Consider the following 20,209-nt stretch of genomic DNA (forward strand, 5'->3'; position numbering starts at 1 on the left):
TGAGCCCTCTCTGCCCGATCCCTCCCCACCAGTCTGCTCCCTGGCATCTCTGTCCATGCACATGTTTGGGATGGGATGCCCAAGTAACGCTGCTCATCGTGTGTTGGCGAGCACGGCACGATGACCAGCAGCTATTCGATTCATGTTGCTGAAGGTGCCTGCAAGTTTTTTGGGGGAATCCGGGTACACATTTTTACCCAGGAGAAATTGTCTGTGAATTAAAAGTAGCACTGGGTGGTTTTCCAGCCTTGCCATGGGTGGGGAGCAGCCTGGGGAGGAGGAGTGAAGGCAGGAGGGTGGTGGGGCTGCTGCTCACACCTTGTGTTTCCTATTTCCCCCCCTGCCCCAAGAAATTTAGCAAAACACCAATTGCTGCTTTGTTTTAAAAACGAATAACAAAATGGGTCCCGTTGCCCTTCTCCCATCTTTCACGTCTTAGACAGGGTTCATGCCTTCCTCGTGCTCCTTCTCCTCCTTCTTACAGCAACGTTTCTCCATTTGTGAAGGGAGAAGGAAGAAAAGCCTGATTTTGCTTTTCTCTCCCATTTACTTTATCATTAAAGCTGTTGTGGATTTTCCCTGGGAAACTCGGCCTGGAGCATCCCAGGACCTGTACATACTTCAGACAAACTCTCCCCATGGTCCTCTCATCTAGTCTCCATTTTGGGGTTCATTACTGTTGTTATGAATATATTTTTGGAGGGTGAGGGGAAGGGAAATGAGGTTTTATTTTGTTGGGATTCCTTCTCATCCTTTCCAGTGTTGGGGGGGCAGAGTGTTGATAGCATTTTGCCATGCCACACAGCATAGTGTTATACAAGCAAAGAATTTTGGCTAAAATCCAAAAAACATTACCCAGGAAAAAAGGCAAACTGTGAGTGAGACTCAATCGTTTGTTGTTCTTCTGTGAAAAGACTTGGAAATTGTCATAGGACAGTTCGAGTTATGATTTTTCCCTTTTTGTTGTTGTTTGGGTTTTTTTTTCCCCCATTCATACATGTAACTGTTATTTTTGCAAACAAGACAGTCTTGAATTAGATGAAAAAGTTAATAAACAAAATGGCGACTCCAATATTTAGTAAGATCACCATGACTACCAGGATGGGAGCCGAGCCCTGGAAGAGAAAGAGAAGGAGAGGAGTTAGAACGCGCATTGAAAGTCTGTCTAAGGTTGCCTTGTAGCAGGGGTCGGGCACTGCGCTGGGTCTGGGATATCGCCAGGCGGGCAGGGCTGCAGATGAGCTGATTTACACCCTCCAGCAAACGATCCCAGAGCTCTTGGTAACCCTCACTGAATTTTTGCAGGCTGCTGCCGTAGTGAGGAAGGCGTGAATAAAGATCTCCCCCTTAGAGGTGAGCAAACAGCAGAAGCAGGGACTAAACCCAGATCTATTGCCTCCGTCCCTGTGACAATAAACAGGTCACCCCTAGCTCTTTCGTCTAAGCACAATGTCCTCCTAAGGCAGCCCTCCGATTCTGCAAAAGCAGATACAAATGGCATGTAAGTCCCAATGCGAGCCCCAGACCCAGCGTCTGCCAAGCAAAGACCTGGACGCACACCCGCCGGACCCACCGATTAAGACAGCAGTTGCACATGGACTCCACCATGTCGTGTATATAGGAAATCTGGCCTTAAAAGAGTAACTAAAATCAGTTGCTTAGCCAGGGTGGTCAAAGAAAAGGGGGGGGTGTGTGTGTGTGTGTAAGATTGTATTGGATCATATAGTTGTTTGGGGATGGTTTGGAGGAGTCTTCAAATGAGATTTCCCAATAAACATGATTGCTTGTACAGTTATCCCGATAACAGCAAAAGTCAGGCCAGCATACGGTGGTCTGTGTTAAGGCAACATTTTGGGAAAGCTCTAATAACCTTTCCTGAGGTTTATATGGACCAAATTAAGCTCTGGGGACTATGTGGAAACCACTGCAGCAACTCACTTCGCAGCTGGCCCGTGTCAGACACCCACCGTAGGCTGGATTGAAGCGCTCCCCAGAAGCATCCACTACTTTCCACCGAGCATAAAGGCAGCCCGCACAACTCGTGTTGGAGCTGATGAGGTTGGGGCTGTTGGACCCTATTAGCATCCCAGGAATGATGGGAAGAAGACCACTCAACGTCAGGACTGCAGACAAGCCTCCAACGCATCGTTCTGCAGAACACCGGTCAGAAAAACATCCACCCTGCCACCTCGTCCCTGCCATAAAACATTTGCTGTCCTAAAGTGTTAATGTGGCTGGCATCAGGGTGAGCAAGCGTGTGTGCAGGTAGGTGGTAGCTATTTCCCGGAGTAGCTGGTATCCTCGTCTATTCTTGCTGCAACGGAGCCGTGCCAGCTTTAATCGCCTGGAATGGTACAAATGCTTTTTCTCTACGCTCCTGTCCTCGTAACAAAGCTGTTGGGTTGGCATGGGGCAGGGGTGGGTGCCCTTTCTAAGCAAGTCCTTGTACCGCTCTGCCGAGCTGCTGGGAAGAAAAGCAATAAAAAAAAAAAAAAAGAAAAAGCTCCTTGCTGGCCAGAGATTGTTTCTCTTCTGAGCAGGCTGATTCAGTTCGCATTTGGGAGTGGGTGGGAGCGAGGATGCTGGATCTTGCTGGAAAGGCATATTTGTAGCTTAGCAACAGGGTCAAAGGAAGCCAACCAAATGGAGGGATTGCGGAGAGCCTCTCCTGGCAGCCAGGTATCCACGCCTGACTGCTTCCAGCAAATCTCTCCGCCTGCACCACGCAAAGCCTTTCAAAGGCAGAAACCACCCCCCTGTTGCCACTCCTCCCCCCCCTCCCCGGCCCTGCCGCTGCCAAGGACTGCGTTGCGGTGTGTTATTTACATTTGGGGGGGTTTAGCTTCATTTCGGAAGATTATTGGGTTTTATGATTTTTGAGCTCGTGTTAATATAATAACAGATTGCGAGTGATTATCACTGTCATTGTTTCTGTTGGCAGGGCACCACAGAGACACAAAATGCATTTGGTTCCCTCCACCTCGCAGCCAGGGGAGGACTCAACTGCTCTCTCTCGCACTTCCATTAGCCTTGGTCCACTCGCCGTTTGATTTCCCTCGCCAAAGAAGCGGCGAGCATTTCTGCCCCTGCGCTGCTCAGACTCCTAGATCGTTTCAACACCATGAAGGAAATAAAGTTGTATACCAGCTGACGGGAGCCCAAGATAATCTGGAGGCTGCTTTCTCCTCCCTGACAAAAGGCACGGAGCAGGACTGGCTGCTTCTTAATTCCCTGCTGTTTTGAGCTTTACCCTCGCAAACACGGACACTTTGGGTTGGACGGACCGACATCGCAACACTTCGGTACATGTGTTCAGAGGATGCTGAGGGGATGGTGTCCAAGGCAGGGAGCACACCCTTCATTTATACACCAGGACATCAAAGTCATGCCCTCACCTAGAAAAATGGGGGGAGTCAACAAACTAAGCACCGTGCACTTACATCGGCAGCAACTGGATTCCCATGCATGAATGTTTTGCTCAGCTCCCTGGTTCAGTCTGCGCCTATTTGCATCCTGCATCCCCTCTTCAATATTCAGGCAAGAGAAAATGCTTGCTTTGCCACCACATATGCGGGGTCTTCCACATTTGCCAGCAAAAGCATCCCAGAAATAGGATGATCAGGGAGGGGAGGGGGTCTCTGCAAACTGAACAGCTCAAATCCGACTGTCTGACAACCTCCAAATTCTGCTTCCTTTTTACAGTTCCCTCTTCTTAACACCCTCTTCCCCGTGCTAACTCCAACAAGGGCTCTCCACGCAGCAGTCGCAGGTACGGCTGCTCCCCCCGGTGAGACGCCGGCGTATCTTGGCAGGGGCTGGAGTCCTGCCTGTGGCAGCTGGTGGATAAGCAGCTTTGCGACTCTGAAGCTTCTGTTTTAGCTCCAATTATGAATCCTGCTGCACTTCTAAATGCTTATGTCTGGCTTATTTCTAACTTGTAAGGTCTTTGTGCCTTAACCTCTGCTCAGAGGAAACGCTTGCCCTTCTCCCCTTTGATGGCAAGGATGTCCTGGGATATGTGTCATCTCTTCCTAAGAAGCGACTCCTGCTCGGTGCCCAGGCAGAAGATGAATCACTGCTGGGTTTGTGCTTTGGAAGAGATGTTTTGCTGAGCCCAGCCTGGCAATAGGTCAGTGAACTCCCTTTTACTGCAGCTACAGCCAGCATTTTAGAACTAGCAGCTTTTCTTCACGCCACATGCTAGCCCTCCAACGTGAGCCACCCACTTCTAGAAAGAAGAGGCATAGCCCTTGATTTGCAACTTTGCATATTGCTTTAATACTTTGGTGGTGCTTTATCTCATCTTTGGCCTCCTTGAGACTTAGAGAAGCCCAAAGAAATCCCCGAGGCCAGCAGTATTGCAGGCTCTGGGGTGCTACAAAGCCAGAGGTCGAGCTGATTTTCTGAGCCTGGGGTTTGTGTGTCAAAGACAGCAAGCAACCTGCAAAGCTTTTCTTTTTTATCTTTTTTTTTTTAAAAAAAAAGCTACAACACTCTCTTTCGCCCTGAAATAGTAGTGCTAAAGCAGGCCGTCAGGAACTGCAGAGATTTGTTTAAACTACCCTGCCTGTCATTCAGGAGACGGGGCTCCGCTGCGAAACGCCGTGCTGCCTCCCAGCACAGTGCCCGCAAGTCCAGAACCTGCTTTACTGGGAAGCAGATGCCAGTTGGCAGCGTCCTTTCACCCAATTTTAGCTGTCTAAATGTTAGACATCTAGTCTGCGCTAACCATCTAGGCTGTCTGTAGACCAAGTGACGTGAGATGAATTCCACCCAGAATGGTTACCAGCCTGGCTCCAGGAAAGGAAGAATTAAATCAAGCTCTGGTGTGCCTGAGCATCATCCAGCACACTGGGTGATGGCAAATTTCATCAGCAAAACAAGGCAGCTCTTGGGCTGGGATTTTTTATTTTTATTTTTTATATTAAGATCCCTGGACTCCTTCACAGGAGGAGGAAAACATCTGCCAAGGATGGGCAACGTACACCAGTACCAGCTAGGCGAAAGGGTCCTTCTGTATCAACAGGGATAGTCTCCAAGGACTTTTAAGGTTTCCTCCAAAGTTTAGAGAGCTGGAACATAGACCCAAACCCACGGAAACACTAAAATGTGAATAAACTCTTGTTACGGCACAGGAGTAACAATAGCAATCGTAGCTGTAGAAGTAATGAGTGAAGGTTTCTTCCAGTCTGTGGTTTTTGGGCACCCACCAGCTCTGATGGTGGCTGCAGCCGAGCACCACCATTTCTACCCCTCTGTCCTGTTTGGTTTTATCCTTTAACTGTTGTGTAGCAACTCAGGAGTCTTACTGGGAATACAAGGGACAGCTGGTTTACAAACACAATTGTAGCATAATTAATTTAAGCATTAACAATCCATTATTATCTGTTATCGCAAGGTACAAGCTCTGCCTCTCTGCCATGGAAACCATAGTGAAGGTTACCTAGGAATCCCTCTGGGATCTATTAAGTGTAATTACTAAGGACTTGGATCAGCAAAAAATATATATGCATTGTTTTCCAGCCTCAGCATTGCGGAAAGTGCTGAAAACTTAGCAGCTCCGTGACATTTGTGCTGAATTGTCACATAATTGCCAGGAACAGGCTGTTGTGAAACGGTTAAGGAGCATTTAGCAAAAGAAACATAAGGGATTCACTTTGCTTTCTCCAGCGTTATTACAGCATCTCCCGTGACTCGAGGAAGGGAGCCCAGGAGATGCTGAATGTGCCCGTGTAAGAGGAACGGGCGCTTGATACCAGCGTGCAACTGAGTTGGGTGGTATGGAAAACCTGCTTCTGCAGAAAAAGGTGGCTAAAGTGAACGTGAGGATTTATCCCGAGATGGTGTCTCTTAATGCACTGTTTTGTCACCTCTGGTTCAGTCCTCTCAGTACAGGTGCCTGCGTAGCTGGGTTGAGCTGTATGTTTGGCACTGTATGTATGTTTTTAAGATTATTGGTTCTCGTGTGGTCAAAAGCTGGCATTTCACCCCAACATTTCAAAGCTAGAAGATGTGGAGCTGGGCCCAAAACCCTAAAATGAATCCTGGATGACAGAAGCAAAGTCAGCGAGGTGCTGTCTTCAGGTACATCAAAGGGCCCCTGAGATTAAAAGGGTTTAAAAGGACCCTGTCAAGTTAAACATCACATTTCTCTCTGAACGTTATTTACCTCGTGTTGTTATGAGTAATGCCTGCGATGTCTATACATGAAAGAGATTACAGGAAGAATGGTTTCTGATTATTATTTGTTTTAAAGAGAGACATCCCCCAAACAGTTTGCTTTGCGCATGTGACGGCTCTTCCCGTGCACGCTGCAACCCCTGCAGCAATGCTCAGACCTGGCTCATCCCTAGAGGTGTGACGGCAAGCGGGTGTCTGCAGGACTGATCCTCCTCCTTATTCCCATGGAATTATAGCTTGTAGTTGTACGGACATGTGTACGTGCCACGGCCATTTGGGATTGGGGTTTCAACCTGTTTGGTTGAAATGAGAGAAATAAGGAAAACGCAGACATGCCTGTGTTAGGAGGCCTGGGGAAGGCTCCCGATGGGGAAAAAAAAAACAAGGGGAAAAAAAAACCAAAGGGGAAAACCTGAAGTGGGAAGACTGAGAGGACCACAGGGTTTAGTCCCAAGGAGGCTAACCACAGCAAAGTCCCCAGGCCCCTTTGCCAGCAGACTGGTCCACGGGCAGATAGACGGGAGCATCTCTGTGTGCGGCATCGAGCCCCGACCGAGATGCAGGTGAAGCTTCAAAATTCAAACAGTGGGTGCCCGTTCGGGACAGAGGAAACCGCCAGCTGTTACTTTTATCTCATTTTACACTCTTTAGGGCTAAAGGTGCCTAACTTTTCTGAAGGAAATGCTCCACCTCGAGGTCAATCCCTTCAAGAATAACCCCACAGCTGCTGGAAAAGGGAGCATCCGTCGCCCGCATCGGCAGGGAGGTACCCTTTCTGGGGCGAGATGCCACCTTGCTCCATCAAAGCCCGGGCTGAGCCCCCCTGCCCGGGTACCCTCCCTCTCCGGCTGCACGGCACGCTCCAGCAGAGCCCTGCGCTGATTTGCAGATTGGCTGCCTCCTCCTCGCTTTCCCCAGCGACAACGAAACCTGCTCAGAATATCTTGATGGAAAATAACGCCCCTTGCACAGAAAGCGAGCGGGGAAGATGCTGCAGCTGCTGGAATCCCTCCCCGCCTCCCCGGCGGGTACCTGGAGGTGACAAAGGGGGTCTCTCCGAGATCCCCAACCCAGCAGATGCCTTGCAAACTCCATTTGCTGCAACCGTTTTCCCTGCTTTGTTTGCACTAAGAAGCAGTACCGTTAGCAAACAGCTGAGAGCACTGAGATTTTATCCGACAGCATGTGACAATGGAAGAAAATGTCAGGGGTGGCTGGGGTGGGTTTTTTTTTGGCTGCTGCCCTACCGTCGGGCTTTCTCGATGAGATGAGACAAGGGGATTTTAAAGGGCCAAGTCTCGAGCCTACTCGCATCTCCAGGGTGCCTTTAGTGAAACTACAACATGTCCCTAGAAGTCTTCATCTAAATGTCCGTGATTGCTCCTGCTAAATGAGGACAGGCAGATGAATCAGGCTCCGTTCGTGCCTGAATACTGGCCCTTCTCGCAGGCATGCTGAGGACCTCTGTGCCTAAAACACTTCTTTTCCCTTTTAGAAGCTGCAGATGTTCAGCACCTGCAGAAAAGGAGAGATATTCTTTTTTTTTTTTCCCTAACCCTAAAAATATGATGTGTTTTGTGCTGATGGATAAAAGGGTTGCTGGCATTTTAGAAAGCCTCTTTACCTTTCCAGTGTCTCAATGCTTCCTTTTTTCCTTTCCCATTTTAGATCTTCTCAAAGGCTCTAGGAACCTGTGAAGCATTCAGGCACAGGCTTGAGCTTTGCGTCTCATGGGCCTTTAAGGCCAGAAAGGATGATGACGTTCATATAAGTCCCTTAATCCGACAACACCGACACTGGTCCTGGCGCATTGGTTTCCGTTTTCATCTGACCGAACGATGACAATTGATGTGAGTTTGTTCTGTGCGTGCAGGGGTCAGTGCACACAGAGACACGGAGAGATCAGGTGGCTTTAAATGTAATTTTAAAGGGTTTGTATGACTGTAGTGCCGGCTTGATGACCCTGAAACTCCAAAGTCCCCTGATAGCGAACACCAAGCAGCAGTGAATTTCATCAATGTTATTGAGCGGTGGCCTCAAGAAATGACCTTTATAAGAGCAACTTTCAATTACTAACGTGCAGCCCCAATGAAGGGCGGTTCTGGGAGCCTCTTTTTAAGGGACTGGTGAAAAATGAATGAGAAGAACAAAGTTCCTGTAGCTCATACAGCAACCTATACATCTGACTCCTCTGCAGAGGTCTGCATCCCCACCTGGGCACACATGGCAAGAGGCTGGGCACCAAGGGACCCCCCCGGCAGCTGTTCCAGCCTCATTTCTAAGACAGAAATCAAGAGGTGTGGGGAGAGAAGTGATAATTTTAAGACTGCATTTTTGCAAGACCTGCATCCCCATCCCGTTCCCGCAAGCACTGCCAGAGGTGTGCTTGCTCTTGAAGCTGGAGCCGACACTCCAACGCAGAGCAAACCCACCGGGCTCATTGATGGCGTGTACAGAGCTGATTTATGGCAGATTATTTCTAAAACAAGCTAACCTGTGAGGGTGACCGCAGTTCTGCGCAGGGATGCTCCAGGTAGGGCAAAAATAGCCCTCCTCAGCTAAGAGCATCCTTCCCGTTCATTGGCAGGCACCTTTGTGAAACAGCCCAGCTGTCTGGGAGATGAGAAATGCCCTTTTCAGTGAGCAGCTTCACAGATGGCAGTGCTGTGGATCACAGGGAAGCAGGCTGTCATGCAAGCTGAAACGGCGTGGGCACATACGCGTGCACGCACACGCGTGCGCACAGCCGGCCCTTGCCGGGAGCTGCGGTTCGCCTGCACGCTGGAGGCGAGCTGCTGGGAGTCGGAAGAGGAGGGGTATTTCAGGCTAGCATGAGAAACGGGGCTGTGGGGAAGTTGGGGAGCCTTCATTCCGTGTGAAAAGATCTGGAGCATGAGCGGGATGCTGTCGGTTTTTTTTCCCGCAGGACTGAGCATGCGAGCGTCCCGTGTCACGAGCGGGCACAGAGGGAGGTGGATGTGGGGACCGTGGGCTAAATCCTTCCCCCTTAGCCTTTCCCTCCTCTTCCTCAGGGACTCGCTACGCTCACCGAAGTTTGAAATGCTTTGAGATCCTTGATGGGAGGTGCAGGCAAAGTCACGGCATTAGGCAGGAGGTTGGAACACAAATCACTGCACCTCCCGTTCTTCTCCTACACCTCCTTCTCCCCCTCTCCGACCACCCCCCTCCCCGCCAGGCCACTGGAACAAAACCCTGCTAGCGCAGTGCAATTCTTGCTAGAACAAATTGTTGCTGGCATTGTAGGTTATTTAAATCCACATATTATCTCTTCCTCTGTATTACATTAGCTTCCTCCCAAACCTTCGCCATCTGTTCCACCCTCGGTTATGAATGTGAGAAAACTGAACATGCTGCTTCACAGCGACAGCACTTAAAAAGTATGATGTGCATCCTAATGGCTTCTCTGTGCGCCTTTCCATGCACCTTCGTTAGTGCCTGGGATTCACTCAAAATAGCCATTAATGGTATGTTGCATTAGTGGCTGTTTACCTCCGGTGTTGCAGCTCAAGCCCTCCTCCCCGGGCGGGAGGTTTCGGTGTGATGGCTCCAGCGTGCAGGCTGGGTTTGCCTGGGAGGTGGGAGCCTCGGCAGCGTGTCTGACTTGGGCTGGCTGGGGAAAGACAGCGGGACTGCCTGTGCCAGCGATGTCCCCGAGGAAGACCTGGCTCTCAGCGAGGAGAAATGGTGGTTTCATTCCTCCTTTGGGACCCGTGGCTCTCCCAACTCCCTGCTGCCGCACGAGGTCACGTTATGGAAGGTGCTGGACCATCTGGGAGTCCCACAGACTTCAACAGGGTTGACGTCCGTGCAATTACTGCCGCTGCTTTTCCCCTCTGAAAGCCTGACAGGCTCCTAATGCTGCCTGTCATTTCTCTAGTGCTTCACAAGCATCTGTGCTAGCAGGTAAGGACAGCCCGGGCTGGCCTGGGCGACGGTCGTTTGCTCAGTGGAGTGTGCTCAGGGCTGCCTTCCTTGGAGCTCATTTTTTTTTTTTCTGGACTGGCAAGACGCATCCTACGGTGCAGTCCACTGGCAAACACCCTGTGTTCAGCTCTTCTTTAATGCTGTGTGGGTGCTTTCGAGCCTGCGCCGAAGCTTGCAAGATGAATAGGAAGCCAGAAAGCTACAGGGCTGTATGTGTGTGTGTGGGGGGGTGATTTATCTACAGCCACAGCAGGGAAGCTGTGGCAGATCTGTAGGTTAGTCCTTCCCGCATCCCGGCTGCTCATGGGCTGCAGATGCCATCGCTCCCTCCTCTCTCCCACCCGTTCCTCTCGTCCCTTGGCTGCAGGTGCCGACCCCTTCGCTCTGCCAGAGGAGCGGGGATGCTGTAGGTACAGTGACAGTAATCATACGTTACAGAGCATGATGCCTCTAACCCGAACTTTGGGCATGACTGACAAATGTCATTTCAGTTTCATGATCCCTGCCTCTCAAACAACCAAGCATCATCTTCTGCTACCTTGACAGGGAGATTTAGCTCCTTTCTTCTGCCAGACCCTGCAATGTCACCACCTGGGAGTTACAGATTTTCTGTTTCTCCTGCGTAGGTCTGGCCTGGCTGTGGGACACCCAGCAGCACGGGACCCCTCCAGCCCTGCCCTGTGTTTGGCACTGAGTCGCCAAGGGGCAATCTGGAGTGGTGGTGGCTTCCCCACCGCTCCCACCAGACCCCCATCACCTCTCCTAGCAATGCCAAACCAACAGGGAGAACAAGTGGGGAAGCTGATCTCAATGATAAGTCTGGGAATCATCAAAAACCAGGGCTGGAAAGGACCCGAAAATCACACAGCTCAGCCTTCTCCCAGGGCAGGTTCAGCTCTGTCCAAGTTTGATCCGAGCTGCAGATGTCCAACTGGGTCTCAGACCACCTCCTCCCTCCCAGCCACCACGGCCTCTCCAGGCAATTTATTCCAGCCCTCAACTCACTAGTAATGGCTAATGGCTAACCACTGCCTCTAATGCTTGAATTTAAGCCCATTAATTGTGTTCATCAAGAACAGATGATTCCCTTCCACTTTGCAGCACCTGTTTTATGTGTTTGAAGATCGCTCTTTCTCCTCTTCTCTAGCCTGAACACCTCTGTCTCTTCCCAGCAGCCTGTTGGTAATGCCCAACGCATCCTTGTCTCTCCCAAAACGAGGAGCCCGGGACTGGATGTCTCACGAGTGGTTATCCTCCAAGTCCCACAAGCTATGGTCCTGCTTAGAAAGCGTGCTTGTGCTCCTCATAGTAATATTGACTGATGTTTGGCTGTAATCTGCTATATGACCCTGATCTGCTAAGCCCCTGGCTAGCCCACTACCCTTGCTGTACTTGCCTTTTGCTTTCCCTTCCCGGGTATTGCATCCTCTTGTCTGCAGTTTGCTGAGACCCTTTTGCATTGCATCCCCCCCACTGAGGGGCTCGTACCCCCTCCTGGCTCAGCAGCATCCACACCGCAAAAAAAACCCTGAGCTGTATCGCATCGTGCAGATCAGTACAGGGAAACCTGAGCAGCGGCCAGCTCAGGAATGCAATCCCTTTGCTCCATGACCACGATTCCCTCCTCCACCTGGGTCAGGTCTCCAGTACAATGCGGTGACAAGGCCATTGCTTCAACAGACAGTGCCGTCACATAGCGGCAGGGTGACGGAGAGCCACCGTGGGTTGACGCAATGCCCAGCTACCAGGATTTAAGCACTGATGTTGCAATGGGGTCCCACCACGTTCTCGGGCCAGCGTGACGTTCTGTTGCCATAACAGAACCGCAAGGAAGCGTCACCAACACCTCGCCTACTCCTGTGGCTTTTCCACCAGGTGAATGCTCAAAATCCCAGCAATAATGTATTATTAATAATAATGTATTGTTATTGCTGGCCCCGGGGCTGGGTTGCAAAACAAACTCAAACTTGCTGCTCACATCCTCCGGTGAAAAAACTGCTATTCCCACCAAGACAGTCTGCGGAGAAAAGCCCACACCAACTTCCATCACACGCTATTATGCAGGTTGGGAGAAGGGAGGAGGGGGGATTCAAGGCACAAACCCACGGTAATTCAGGGGTCAGCTCTGCCGGCAGAGTGACCTTCCTTTCCGCTCCGCTGCAGGACCACAACGGCTCTGCACCGGGTTCCTCGGCCAGATTTCAACCCACAATTTCGCCTACTTACCGTACTGGATTTGAGCGCATCCCCATTGTCCTCTTCGGATTCTAGTGCAACAGGTAAGGATTTCTGTGGCGGGGAGAAGGTTAAGTCCCACCTTAGTAGCCGAGGTTCAGCTTTGTCCCCGAATCTCAGGTTTTCCAGTTTCTGCACTGTGGGCTCGGCAGAGGAAGCTGGCCTGAAATTCTCTTTGTTCTGGGACTTAGACCTCAGTCTCTGAACCCCGAAGCCCCGCTCTTCCCCGCGGTGGTCGTCAGCCATGCTCCTGCAGGGTCCCCCTTTGCTATAGTGTCTTTTTTGGGTGTGAATCTCTTGCATATAAGAATCCATCCTCATGAGGGGCTTCATCTCCATCTCGTAATTGCTCATCTTCTCCTCGTCTAGCTCAAGCAGTTTGGAGCTCCCTGAGCTGTGGTTGTGGGACCTGTGGTGGGAAGTCCATGAAACCGTGGCTGGGGAATCTGTCCACCTCTCTCTTTGCTTGTGGTTGGAGGCCGAATGTTTGTGTCCTCCGCTCCGACCTCTGTAGTCTTCAGGGACGGAGGCTGACCCCAGCTGACCGCTGCGCAGCGTCCCGCTTCTCACGCCGCGAGTCCCACCGACCTTCTCTTCGCTCCAGCTGTTGGGTCGCAAGTAATCCCCGCCGCGTCCCTCCAGCAACATCTGGATCTCCCCACCCCTCTCTTCGTCCACCGAGACCTGCCTGGAGAAGTGAGCGCTCTTGTTCCTGCAGGAAGGACCCAGGGGCGGCGTGGAGGAGGGACTGGCAGGGAAGCTCTGCAGCGGGCTGTCATCGGGAGTCAGGTCGGACGGGGTGGTCCCTTTGCGGTACAGCTCCGGACTCTCTTGTTGGAGAGGTGTCCCGGTGGAGAGGACCTCAATGTCATCGCTCGAGTTCTGGCGCTTCGGTCTCTGGCATTCGAGCCCTTTTTGTGTGGTCGTTAAGAGAAAAGAGAGAGGGAGAGAAATGCAACAGGATTATTTCTATTCTGCGGGCGCCCACCAGGTTTTTCACGGGAAAGAATAGGGCTGAGAGTGTTGGACGGCAGGGGGACCGCGGGGCAAGAGCAGGACAGCAGCAGCGTAGGACAATAAACGGCTTCTGCTACTAGATCGAGAGAAAAGGCATCGCTGGTTTTACACCAAACCTGCTATCAACCCCAGCATCCGCAGAGCAGCCCGGTGCAAGTGGCTGCAGCCCGGCACGGGAAACGGTTTGGCATCAGCTCCCCGCATTGTCAAGACAGAGACATTCTGCACTAAGCTTGTGTTTCTCCACTGCTGCTACCCCAAGGGCTACCAATCCTTTTAGAACCCCCCCGGCACCACCATGGCTCTCATTTCCAGCTGATTCAAACAGGCTCAAGGGCGGCTGCTCCTTTAGCACCCGCAGTTCTGGCCGCCCCTGCTTGGGGACACGCGTGGCAGACCGTGTGTATGTACTACAAGTAAAAGGACTTGCAATAGTTGCGATGTGGGGAAGCCACTCATGATGCGGAGCTGCTCAGGTCCTGCCTGCGCTCTGCCTCCAGCCCTGCGTTCCCTGGCAGGTCGCGGGGATGCAGAGCAAGCAGCCCCACTCAAAAGCAGCCTGCGTTGCTCCACGGCACCATTCCTGCTCTGTGCATGCAGTCAGTCTAACCCCGCTAAGGGGGTTATGTCCCCGTCCATTGACCTTTTTTTGGGGGCATCCATCTGGCCACCTTTTTCCGTCAGCTCCAAACCCAGTTTGCTGGCACAAGAGGGGAAATCTGAGATGCAGCCGGCGGTAGCCCACGGCTCACCCCGTGCCCTGGGCGCTGCTGGGATCACCCCGTGCCCGGCTCACTGCCGACAGCCTTCACACCTCTCCCTGGATGGGAAACACATCGGCTTTGCAGCTGCGAGGTGCAGAAGGGGAATCTCATCTCGAGGTTTTCCCAGGGAGACGGTCTCATCTGGGCAGACGTGCAAGCCTCCCATTAAGAAAAAAAACCCACAAACCATACATCGAGCAGCTTTCCTGCCCCGTACAGACAAGGAGGACACAGATGTTTCTCCGCTCAGCCCCGCTTGCTGGATGAGGTGGAGAGCACATATTTAGGCAGGAGCAAGGCTGCGTGCTCAGGGCTACGCGAGTACAATATACACCAGCATCCTAATTCCATTGTGCTGAATGCACTTCACTCCCTTTGAGCCCAGAGCACACCCCAGACACTGTCTTCTTGGGGACAGGGACTGCAAGAGCGGCTGAGTGTCTTCTGCTGGAGGTGACCTGCTGGCAAGAAACACGTCGCTTCGCCGGACATTTAGAAAAAACTGCAACTTACCAAGCATTGATGAAACACCAAATTATTTCAAGGGGGTGCAAGCTAATAGTGGTTAATTCTCATTTTACCCTCTCAAGGCATAGTTGTTCCCAGCTAAAGCCATGCTAAATTACGTGAATAATTTGATAAATATATTAACTGCCTAATGCCCCTGAAACGCATCTAATTGCAATTGCTATGGCTAGACAAGAAATGAGTCTCAGAAAGGAAGAACTCAATTTCTTACCATGGTTTAAAAATAAATGCTCTGAAGCGCCTGCTCTAATCTCTCTACTTCTGCTGAGTAATTTTCTCTCTCGCATCTTCTTGGGGAGCTGCTGCCGCCGGGATGTGCCTTCGCCCGCAGCCGTACCCGCGTCCCACCGCGCCGTGGTCTGGATACATGCGGGGAATGCCGGGAGCGTGGGGATGGATGTCCCCATCAAAGCACTTGCAGGAGTGGTAAATAGTAACAAGGCTGCTTGGAAATTTCCTTCTAGATGGGAAATTGCCCTCTAATGACTGTCAATTTTTTTGTATTATTTGCCACGGAAAATTCTGTTTGCATTTTGGGACAATACTTAGATCATTCAGTCTTAGTTCATTCCCTGTGTCCCTGTTTGTCTGTGGGAGACTGAACCTCCTGGGATTTGTCTGGGGCCCCCGAGCAATCCTTGTACTGATGGGAAATTGTCGTGAAGGAGAAAGGTGGAGTTCACCCCCTCCCTTTTCATGCAGAAAAACTGTCTCTGGGGAAATACAGACTGATTTTGGGGCTGTTGTTCAGACGTTCCCGTTCCATCCACCCTCCAATATCACAGATGGAAAACTGAGGCAGGGAGGGAATAAATGGCTTCATATCAGAAAGCTGTAAAGCCAGCTACTGAAGCGGGCTCGCCCAAGACTTGGGGTGTCCCTGTTTGTCTCAGGCTCTGACCCAGCTTCCCCAGTTCAGGTCTCCAGGGCTCTTGCTGGAGTTGCAGGTACTGGAAAGCTTCTCACCAGCTCCAATGACCCCAAAGCCGATCTTCAATGACACAACCATCCCCAGCCTCGCTACACCCGCTGCTCCTGCCCCTTAGCACCAACCCCAATCTCCCCCGGTCCCCCGAGCCCCACGACGGAGGCAAGAGAACCCAGTGATGCTCCAGCATCCTCACCCTGGAGACCCATACCAGGGACCACGTTATTAAGCACCTTCTCATCCTAAATCTTCCCCACCCAGGCCTGCAACGACCTGAGCTAATTCTCCCTCTCCGTGGGTTAATTCCCTGAGTTTTGCAGCCCCTGGCTGGGGCTTGCAGACAAGCAGGGACCAGTGATGCTGGGCCACGGCTGCTTCTCCAGCCCCGGAGCCCTGTGGGGACGCAGGCGTTTCCTTGCGGAGGAACTCGACAGATGCACGGTGCCGTCTTGCCGGCTTTCAACACCCGAGGATGTGCAACAATTATTCTGAGCTAAAATTAGTTGCGGAGCACGTGATGTTCCTGGAAGAACGGTTGTGAGAGCGTGAAGGAGGATGTGGAGCACCAAATCTGGATTTCCAGCAGGATTGAGGCAGCCGTGCCCAGCCGCGGCATCTTCAAAGCCAAGCACGTGCCCCTCGGGTGCTGCCATGCCCCTGAGGACCCACGTACGGGATTCGGGAGCGATGCCGAGCTTCTGCCTCTGCCACTGACATGCTATCGTCACCTTGGGGGAGTCGCTTCACCAGCACCGTGGGCTGACCCTGCAGCGAGCGTGATGGGGATGTGGAAGATGCCCCCCAGCAGACAAAGACGGAAAACCACAGCGGAGAGGGTGATGCACGCTACTGAGCAGGGATACTTGTTGCTTTTTCCAGGTGAAGGCTTTGCGGCACTGCTGCGGTGTGTCTGGGGTTGCTGGAGCGGGAGCTGGTGCCTGCCAGTCTGGAGACTGTGTCTGCTCAAATAGGGGCTGTGCTGCGGGGATGATCTGGGCCAGGATGCCCGCGGGGCTGACGTGGAGGTGGGCATGAAACCCCCTGTGCTGCTGTGAAGGTGGGTGGCACACAGCACCCACGATGCTGGGCAAAGTGGGCACATCCAGCATGCATGAAGCTGGGCAAAGTGGGCATATCCAGCATGCATGATGCTGGACAAAGTGGGCATATCCAGCATGCATGAAGCTGGGCAAAGTGGGGCACATCCAGTACCCACGATGCTGGGCAAAGTGGGGCACATCCAGCACCCACGATGCTGGGCAAGGGGGGCACATCCAGCACGCAGGATGCTGGGCAAGGAGGGTGGCATGCAGCCCCTGCAGCACTGTGCAAGGTGGGCACGTACAGCCCCTGCAGCGCCGTGCGGTGTGGTGGCAGCTCGTCTGGTCCCTGCTGCTGCTCCCCCCAGCCAGCCGCCCCCCCGGCCTGAGGTTACGGGGTCTGTGGGGTGGCACGGCCGCTCGCAGCTATTATCTGCCTGACTTGGTCCGCCGGCGCTCCCAGGTTTCCCGACACGTCTTGGATGGTGTGTTTGTTTTTTAATGTGCTCTAAGTGGAAACTCCTTCCCCCCGCCCTTCACTCACACACAACCCACCCAGACGTGAGCACCAGAAACACAAGCCCCAACACAAGTCAAGCACCATGTCCCCGTCTAGAAGCTAGTAAAAAATGTATTACCTAAAAATATCTTTTCAAGAGGTGATTTAAAACAGCAAAGTCTTGGCAAGAGGAAATGGAGATGAGGAATATCTCAGGGCTGAAGAAGCCCCTGGGACCACGCAGCCCTGCGAAAAAGCTCAGATCTCCGACATACAAATTGGACAACCGTAGGAGCAGAAATGCTGAGGGGTGATTAAATAAGGCTGTGCCTTCTTCCAGAGAGCTGCATGGGGCACGGCTGCGAGGGGCTCTGCCCCCCGAAATGCCCATTTTGTGGCTTTGCTACGCACCCCATCCCAGCTCGGGCAGGTTCACGGCTGGAGCCAGACCTCAAACCCCGTCTGGCTCATCGCTGCTGAGCCGTGGGATGCCCCTGGCCGCCCCTGCAGCCTCCGTGCCACGGTTAAGTGAGGACTCGTGCATGGGCTGGCTGGTCCAAAAGATGCAATGATCCCTTTTCCCCGGCCTCGGGGAACGGCACCACCGACATGAGTCACCGGCACCAGCCCCTGGAGCAATTAAGCCGAATGAGTAATCTTCAGTTAGAGAGCTTGAAGGGGGAGAAAATAATGATAGACGCCTCCTAATGAGGATTTGGTGCAGGAAAACTTTTGAATAAAACCATTCACATCTATTAATTACTATGTTAATTATTGCTGTAGGGACTTGGAGCTTTCCACTCCCACTCACAGCAGCCCCTCTCGCTCCCGGATAGGCGCAGCCTTCGAAGGGCAAATCCTGCCTGTGCCTTTGCCGGTTGCAGACCCCTGCCCGACCACGGCTTCGCTTCGGCTTCCTCCTCCCTGAGTCTTTGCAGAGCCCGAGCCTCTTGTCAACAAGCAAAAATTTGGACAAACCGGCAAGAAACGTCGAAGACGATGGAGGGGAGGAAGAGCCACCAGGCAAACCTTAAATGTGCATTTCCCCGACATCTTTGCACGCTCACTCGACTGATTTGCACGCCCAAGTGAAAGATTAGGTACCAACGTGCTCTGCCCCAGCTCTGCAAGGCCAAGCATTCAAAAGAAATAATGAACCATAAAAGCCATGGGGGTAAAATCAGTGATCACCTCTGGGATCATTTGTGTTCACGTTTTGCTTTCAGAGCTCTTGTTGGTTTTTTTCCAGTGCAACCATCAAGGACTACAAATTCTAAAAATGGGGGTGTTCTGGTGTGAAAAGAGGAGATCCCTGTATTGACAGGACTGCACAAGGTGAAAGTGTTGAATATTGAGAGCCTTGTGCTAAAACCCCCAAAAACTGGTGTTACGGGGCAGTTTCCCACCCCAAGAGTCCCGGTGAGGACCGGGAGCTGCGGGCACAGACCGAGCCTCAGCGCAGGGCTCATTTTGGGGGATTTGGGGTCTCTGCAGGGCCGAGCAGGGCAGAGAGCAGCACGGGGCCAAAGCCGCATCCGCGGGGCCGGGCGGCACGGCGGCACGCACTGACCGTTTTCCCTGTGCTGGAAGGAAGGCGAAAACTCTTTGGCAGTGATCCTGGCGATCCGCGCTTCCTCCTGAGCTTTCTGCGCCGCCGTCACAGCCGCCTCCGCCTTGGCCCTGGAGTGAGAGGTCCTGCAAGGCAACCAGAGAGACAAGGACCGCGTTAGGCAGCTTTCCTCTGCAGACCAAAGCACGCAGAAACCCAGCTTGCCCCCACGATACCCCTTTTGCTCCGAGCCCCTTTGGCTGCGACGGAGGAGCCGCCGCCGGAACGGGTGATGTGACATCGCCAACACATTCGCGAACTGCTTCTCAAGTCTGCAAATCACCCAGGCGATTTGGAAATAGGGACAAGATGTTTTGTTCCCCCGGGGATGCAGCACCCCGAAGCAGGCTGGTCCCCTCCATCACGCATCCCTCTGCGGAGGACCCCCAGCCCGGCAAACATCTGCAGCAACCTCTGCGTGCATCTCCCGTCAGCCTCAGGCCTGAATTTAAAGCCGGTGGGGTTTTTTTTAACCAAAACCATTTGCTTTTGGATGAAAAAGTGAAGATTTCCACCCCCGCCACCACACATTTTGCGTAAAATGCTGGATGTAAATACGAGCGCGGTTTGTCACCGAGAGCAAAGGTAGGAGCGGGGGCTTGCTGTCGGTCCTGCCTCTGACACCCCTTAACGCACCTTTATTGGGGCATTTTTTTTCACTCTGGATGAGTGACTGTCCCCTGCACTCACCCGTTACCAGCGATTCCCCAGACACTCGTGTTTGATGGTATTTCATCCCATCGCTCAGGATTTACACCCTCTTATACAGCCGCTCTGCAGCATTCCTGCGAGCAGCCTCCGGAGGCTGGTTTGCCCCTTCCCCTTAGCTAAGCTATCGAGGCACTTTAAAAAAAAATGCCTGTTCCTACCCACCCTGGTGCAGGCAGCGTTATAAATAGCTCAGCTGATTTCTTTTCCCTCCAAAATCAGGCCCTCCATCTCCTTTAATCATTTTTTTTTCTGCCGCTCTCTGAATTCCCTCTAATTTTTCGACATCTGCTCGGAGAGGAGTGCCATTTCTGACAGGCTCCTATAAATGGAAAATAGGGCTAGTAATGTGCCTGGCGTTGCATCGTGCAGCACAAACCGAGGATATGAAACTGGGGGTGCGTGCGTCTGTGTGCCGGCACCTCTTTGAGCCCGGGCGAGATGCCTGGTCCCTGCTCCTCGAGCTGACCTGTCGCTTGTTTTCAAGTGCTGACAAGTTGTCTTTGCTCTAGTAAGTAAGTGCTTTATTTATATAAATTGGCTGCTTTGGAGTAGCCGAGGGAGAGGATATTGTTGTCCTGGAGTTATTGCAGGTGGTGGAGGGCCTGCGGTGATGCTGTTGCAGGTCCTGCAGGTCCTCCATGACTGATGCAACCAAAAATTGGTTTTAAATGGTTTTTTACCCACCCTGGGTCCAGTGCTTACTCTGCTCAACACTCATGCAGGTTGGAGGAGTGGACAGGCATGTTACAGCCC

General features: G+C 52.3%; 1 protein-coding gene across 1 annotated transcript in view; it reads right to left on the bottom strand.

Moving 5' to 3' along the window:
* Nucleotides 1–20,209, bottom strand: part of JPH3 (junctophilin 3) — a 57,281-nt gene continuing 37,072 nt past the window's right edge. Inside the window, exons 3-5 of the mRNA XM_075039879.1 lie at nt 18,707–18,831; nt 12,352–13,271; nt 1–1,115 (exon numbers count right to left, since the gene is read on the bottom strand). Of these exons, the coding sequence (XP_074895980.1) occupies nt 1,035–1,115; nt 12,352–13,271; nt 18,707–18,831 (1,126 nt within the window). The 3' untranslated portion in view covers nt 1–1,034. The remainder of the gene's footprint in view (nt 1,116–12,351; nt 13,272–18,706; nt 18,832–20,209) is intronic.

Source organism: Buteo buteo, chromosome 11 (genome assembly GCF_964188355.1).
Source record: "Buteo buteo chromosome 11, bButBut1.hap1.1, whole genome shotgun sequence".
Taxonomy (NCBI): Eukaryota; Metazoa; Chordata; class Aves; order Accipitriformes; family Accipitridae; genus Buteo; species Buteo buteo.